Source organism: Limulus polyphemus, unplaced genomic scaffold, assembly GCF_000517525.1.
Source record: "Limulus polyphemus unplaced genomic scaffold, Limulus_polyphemus-2.1.2 Scaffold295, whole genome shotgun sequence".
In the NCBI taxonomy this organism is placed as follows: domain Eukaryota; kingdom Metazoa; phylum Arthropoda; class Merostomata; order Xiphosura; family Limulidae; genus Limulus; species Limulus polyphemus.
Genome location: NW_013665905.1, coordinates 284,909 through 292,070, shown reverse-complemented (window position 1 = coordinate 292,070; position 7,162 = coordinate 284,909). Strand labels below are relative to the sequence as shown.

At 29.1% G+C, this 7,162-nt stretch overlaps 1 protein-coding gene across 1 annotated transcript; it reads left to right on the top strand.

The window, feature by feature from the left end:
- Positions 1 to 285: 285 nt before the first annotated feature.
- LOC106457134 (urease accessory protein F-like) lies at positions 286 to 6,179 on the top strand (the record flags this gene model as incomplete). The annotated part of the gene is made up of 6 exons (XM_022382954.1): positions 286 to 364; positions 2,501 to 2,542; positions 2,945 to 3,075; positions 3,430 to 3,528; positions 4,080 to 4,214; positions 6,095 to 6,179. Coding segments are annotated over 6 exons (552 nt in total), but the record flags the coding sequence as incomplete, so codon positions are not given.
- Between the last annotated feature and the right edge of the window lie 983 nt (positions 6,180 to 7,162).

Here is a 7,162-nt window from a genome sequence, read left to right as displayed (position 1 = left end):
TGATGAGTAATAAAACTGAATTGGGTATATGTGCATGATAATAAAAAGGTCTCATAGATCACTTTACTCTAATCCTGGCTAAAAGAATTTCAAGTGCTGTGGCCATTGAGGATTCCTTCTTGTTTTTTCATTTCATAGACATCCTTTCTTCAATATTATAAATGTCAAATGGGTGTAGTGGGAGTAATTTAATTTTATGTAGTTTAAATGAACAAATTATGTGTAGTGTTTTTTTTGTTATTTTTTTCTTAATTTGCGTTTAGAACTCTTTTTTTTTTTTTCCTAACAGCATTTCCAACAGGGGGATTCACACATAGTTTAGGCTGTGAAGCAGCTCTTCAGTGTGGTTACATCACAAACAAAGGTAATCATTACTTTTTTAATACTCCATTTTCCATCTCGTGGAAAGTGAATAAATGTACCGTATCAAGAACTTAAGTAACCATTAATTATTTTGTTACATTTGGTTTTAAAGAGTAAATCTTTAATATGCTAGAATGATCATAACAGTGTCAAATTTGAATGTTTGTAGATTTTAAAATGTATTTGTATAATTTGTCAAGGTTTGTCTCTGAATTTTCAGTTTTTCAGTGTGTCTTCCCCCATTTTTTAAATGAGAAAATGCTCTCTCTTTTGAGGTTGTAACACTATTTATTATTTGCTCTGGTGTGATTGGCAAACTGATAAATTGACATGTTATTTTTACTGCCATCAAGTAATTATGAATTTTATGAAGTGAATGTGTGATTAAATGTAAGCAACCGCCTTATCCTAACCCTAAGCATATAATATCTGTGTGATGTCAATATGTGATGTTCATGTGTTATAATGTTCAGGAAACATGGTTTAAATCAGGAGTGTAAAATACACAGTACCATTTATATTTGCTAAAGGAATGTAAAAACTAAACCACTTTTTTGGAACAAAGACTAGGAAACTAGTTTCGACACTTTAGTCCTATCAAAGAATACAGATGGGTATTTGGTCCTATACAGTCTTCTGAGAAGAAATTCTCTGCACAGCTTAGGTGATTATGAAATTCCCTTGAGGACACACATGGTTAGGAAACAGTTCAGCTTAAAGTAACCTTTACAGGTGTTAAAGTTCAGTACACTTTTAATAATACAGCTTTCAACAATTCATCTTATGTAATTTTTAGTTTCTTATATAATTTCTTTTGCTTTATAATTCACAGGTTAATCAAAGCCTCGTGGGAGAAATATTGCATTATTTGTATTTCTACTTTGAATATCCATTTTGTTTTCTGTTAAACTAGTGTTTAAATTTCTTTCTATTTCCCCAACTTCATTTTTTCACATTGATTGTTCACATGTGAACATGTTTTGTAGTCATTATGAGAAAAACCTATACACTGGACAGGTGAAGTGAAAAAAAAAAGTCATTGGCTACTATTCAGTTCTTTGCATTATATAGCTGCACAATAGCAGATATCATAAACAAACTTAGTATTCCGAAAATGTGTGTTAGTTGGTTATACTAGTTTCGGAGAATTCCAATCCTCATCAGTAACCCTGAACACAAGTTAACCAAAGAGAGACAAGCTGGACCTATACTATAGTGAAAAAGTATCAAACATGTATATATATGTATTTTTTTTCACTTTAAGTAAGGATTGCATGATTTAAGTTTTCCCACATAATCATTTCATTATTTTTTATTTTTTTTCGCATAATCACTACAGAAACATATGTAAAATTTAAGGACAACAAGGAACCTGTTGGTCCATCCAGGCTATTCAATCCACTAAATGAAATTTTTAAGAAAAAACAACTCAAAGCTAGCCCTTATCATTCAAATATTTATTAAATCTTCCCTTAAAATCCTTTAAATTAATTGCATCTACCACATCTAAAGACAACCCATTTCAAAGGCAAACCACTCTGTTAGAAAAATAAAACTGTTTTAGTTGAAGATGGCTCCTACCCTCCAAAAATATATATTAATCAGCAATTTTATAGTGTATAACTTAAAATTATTGCCCACATAGCTTTAATCAGGCCCTGCATTTGACTTGATTTGACCTAAGATGGTGCTTTGCAAGGATGTCATTGCATGTAGATATTTTGAAACTAAGTTTATTAGACAGTATTTGTTTTGAACGTGAAGTTTTGTAAAAGGCTAACAAAATGTGGACAAATTGAATATTTAAAGATAAGGTGCAGACTATATTTTACTGTCTATACTGTATTATGAAACTTACATTTATAAGTAATAAAAAATATATTTTAATTTTTGACAATGGATTAAGTTTTGAGTTGCATTTGTAATCTGTATGATTTATTATAAAGTAAGATAATAATAAAATAGAAGTTGTTCAAATTTTGAAATTCTTCTTCTTCTACTATAAGAAGTGAATTTTTAGATATTTTTATACTATTGTACTAGACTTTTTATTGCTTTTTAAACTGTTTCTTCTTTTCAATTTTCACCAGACATTAATACATTTTATTTATTTCAAATGTACAAACACTTTGTTTAGATAACTTCAGAGTTTTCGTCATCAGTTGTCTGGAAAATGCAGGTAATATTTGTAATATAGTTATGTGTATTGATGGTTATAATATAATAAAGAGAAATTGATAAAATCTTTGAAAAAAAATGTGATATTTAGCAAATTTATTGTTGAGGGTGAACTAACTTGATCATTTAAGCCAAAATGTTCTCAACCTTTACGACATAAGCTTTATATGTTTGCTTCATATTTTAGAAAAGCAGTTTTATGTTCAATAGTCTTTTTATTAATTTATTTGTATCAAGGTAAAACTGTAGTCAAAATAGAAAATAATAATACTATTAAAAATAAAAGATCATTGCCACAAAATTTGTGGAATGTTTGATTTTTTGTTTTTTACAATAAATAGATCTCTGGTGTTTTATTCATATTTTTATCTCAAACTTTTGGTATTGTTAATTACTTTTTCAGGATCCTTCTCTCTACCATTTGTTCACGAAGCTCATACATTATATCTAGATCACAATGCACTTCTTCATTTAGATCGGTTGTACAACGTTTCATTAGTCAATCATGTAGCCAGACGAGCTAGTCTACAGCAGGTACTTGAAGTCTTTTCCTTAAACTGTAGTTACATTTAAAACTATATAGATTACTAACACAGATTTACATATATATATACTTTTTCACATCTTATTTATCAACTAACTTCTTATCTATTATTTGCTCACTTACCCAAGCATGCTAAAAAACTATAATCCTCATTTTTACTATTATTTTGTTGTAGCTGTTTTAACACTTTTATAGAAATGATAAGATAGTACCTTAAAGATATTAAATTAAATGTATTGTGAATAGAATGTTATAAACATGAGTTTCCAGTGTTGAGAAAGTTGTTATGCTTAAACATATACAGTGATGCTGAAAAAATATATATATTTATCATTTATGTCCAGGGAAGGTCACTGCTGACCACATGTTGTAGAACATTCCTCATCACTCACTTGGAAACATTACAGAAATATATTGATGATGGATCTATACAAGGTCACCAGGTAAGATTTTCATCCACAATTGACAAAGACATCAGATAAGTTGTTGAAAGAAAATTTTTGTATCAAATTGGTACAATACTAAACCACTAATGAATTTTGTTGCAGGATATCGAAAGCAAGCACAAATACATAAATGCAGTACTAACAGAGCAACAGACTAAATTAAGTTAAACCTAATGGAATTGTGGTTAATTCACTTGAATTTTATACCCAAGAGCTAAATATGCTTTGACTTTATGTAAGGTATCAGTTTTTTTTTGGCTTTTATTGAGGATGTATATGGGATAGGGTATCAGAACCTTTGTTTTGTTTTTGAAAAGTTTGATTTTAACCACATACGAGTTTAAAATTTTGTACCATTATGAAGAAATGGTAATATCCTTCAAAATTTACCAGTTTTTATAAATAACGAAATATTTGCTTTTTTCATTTTTATTTTGTGGGTAAAAATAAATTTAGTACTCAGAGTTATCTAAAACTGTGGCAGTGAAAAAGTTGATGATTTGTTTCACAACATCTTTAGAAATAATTGACTCTTTGTTTCATTATAGGCCGTGATTTTTGGGGCTGTTTGTGGGGTGCTTAAAATCCCTATTTCTGAAGTGCTTTACATGTTCATGTTTGGTGTGTTGCGCACTCTAGTGGCCAGCATTGTACGCCTTGGAAAAATTGTTGGTTCCTTAGAGGTAATACTTATTCTTTTTTCATGTGTCTAAAAACTAAATAAGGTATGATTTCAAGTTGAATGGGGTTCAATGTTTGATCATCTTAAACTTTAGTTTTTGGTGTATACTTTGATTCAAAAATCTAAAATACAAAATCTAATCTATTAAATAATAGAAGGAAAAAGAGAAAATATTCTAGGATTAACTTATGTTGTTTGCTTTAAGATTAAGGAACAGATAATCAGTTTATAAATATATAATCAACCAATTTTATTGATTATTTAAAAAAAATCTAAATCTAACGATTCATTTTGATTAATAATTTGTTAACAAGTTTGTATTTACTGTGTTGAAAAAGGGCACACTTTGAAAAATTGAAATTGGTTCAATGTTGAGGAAATAGAGATGAAACCTTCACTATCTATTATCACTATATGAAAGTTTCATTTTTCTGTGTTAAGTTACTTAATGGTATTCCCAGGCACACTGACTTACCTTTTGATAATATCTGCAAATAACTAGTCAGTAGTAAATCTGGATTCTGACTGACAGAGTTTGGTGTAAAAAAGAAACTGGATGAAATTGAAATAAAATGAAAATCAATCTTTCTTCACAAAAGTTAAATGACAGTGCTTTTACAAGAGGTAAAATAACTTGTGAAGCTTCTGATAAACTCAGAGAAGAAGATAGATGTCTATAAGACCAGCTTTTTCAGATTAACAGAGAGAGAATAGCATTATATACAAGATTCTATTATGCCATCCCTCTCACTACACGTGCATTACCCATGTTACTAACGTTATAAAATTAGAGAAAGTTTTGTCTCAAGGTATTACCTGATCCACCAATTAAAAATACAACTGTACTACTTTACATAGTGTATTCTACTTTATATTCTACTTTTCTATGGAAAAGAGCAAGTGACAGTGTAGGGGATTGACCCAGAACAACAGGTAGCTAGAGCAAAAAGAACCTAGCCACATTTCGTGATCATTGTTCTGTTATCAAAACTACACAAACGTGTATGTGTGAAAAATTTTTTAAATTCTTGGTAAACTTGGAACATTCACCTAATTAACTAAAGAAGGTAAAAAATAATTAACATGCATCTGCATACCACAGTTCTGTTATGTTACTGTATTATATCAATTACGCACATTTTGAACAGCATTAAAGGCATGATTTATAAAAAATCATGGAGGTGCATGATTATTGCTTCATGCTCTATGTTGAAAGCAACATTAAGTATTGTTTGGAATTGATGGTATGTTAAAGGCAACATTAAGTATTGTTCAAAAACAATGACCTTTTGAAAGAAACATTAGATATTATTCAAAAAGGATGGTCTGTTGAAGTGGTATCTCATTGGTTTAAATCTATGGTACATTGAAATAGGTATTGCTTACTGGTTAGAAATTATTGGTGGTGAGAGTTCTTCTGCTTTGTTTAACATTAGTTTTATAACATACTTCAATTTAGGGTCAAAACTATAGTATGATGAGAGAAGTTGTAATGAATCAGTTCTTTAGTTTTTGATTAGTACTTTTCTGTATTGATTTAAAACTATAAGGCATGAAGAAAGCCTCTGTTGATGGTTGTCTTCTACAGAAAAAGAAAGCTATATTGTATTTAAGACTCTTAGAGCTACACCTCGAAGAAACTAAAGACCAATAAGAGAAAAAGAGATATTATTTTAGATGAAAGCTCAACCATTCTTTTGGTTTTAAGGTAAAAGTTATATTTTTAACATGTTTAAAAAATAAAGTTCATGAGAGTTAGGTTTCAGGGAAGGAACTAAGAATATATATATATATTTTTTTTATAAATACTTCTTTTTTAACTAATCACTGAATATATTTCTGTATCACTAATTTGTGTTAATTTTGGAATGTTTGCATTAGGGTCAAAGATTTCAATATGAAATGCAGAGAATTATCCCTGATATTGTTGCAAGGTATGTTTACTGATGTTTTTAACCAAGTAGAACCATTCAGTGTAGGCTTATTATCAGCATAACTTTAAAAATATGCATATATAACTAGCGAACTGCAATGAAAAAACAAACATAGGAAATTTATATTCTGTTACTGAATCTTGGGGTTTCTTATATTTTGAGAACTAGACAGAGAATAATACTAGTTAAATTCTGGGCAATTTTACAGACAGTGTACAGTACAAAAGCACTCTATTTCAACAGATACAATTTTTGTGTCAAAAAATGCATTTTTTTCTCTTGTGAAGCTTTAAAAAGGTATTTCTGGGGCATAGATTATTCCTATGCTTATAGATTTTTAATGACACTGAAAATTTCCAAAAAGGATTATAAATACTTTTTAAACTGTGTGAAGTATATACTGTACTTATTTATTAAATGTGTTTAAGTTGAGTGGCATACAGGTAACAGTACAAAGCTACACTGCTACCTTGCATAAAAAATTATATTTATGGCAGAAATTGTTTTCCCTACCTGAAACAATTTTGACTGTATCAAAAGTGTCTGTTAGTGCTCACTGGATCTTTCAACTAAATACTCCTGAGTTTGATTAATAAATCTTGAACTTAAGAAGTGCAACTTTTTGTTTGAATTATTATTTAATACATGAATATATATATAAGAAGAAATGTATAGCATTAATATTTAGGAGTAAAGTTAAAAATTATAGTTAGGAAAAAGAATACCAGCTGATTTCTGTTCAATGTCTTTGTGACCTTTAATTCTGACCTCTGGTTAATCATTAGTCTGGATGACAAATTTATACTGTTGCATAGTGCTCTCGTTACAGAATGATTAAAAGTTACATCCAGTGAATACCAGTATTACATCATCTAGTTTCTTTAAAATTAATGTTCAGGGATAAATTGGCAACTTTAAGACCAAGTTGAATTAGTTTAATAGAAAAATGAAGTATGTAAGATGAGCTGTAGCTGTACTTAACAGTATATATATATATATATATATATATATATAT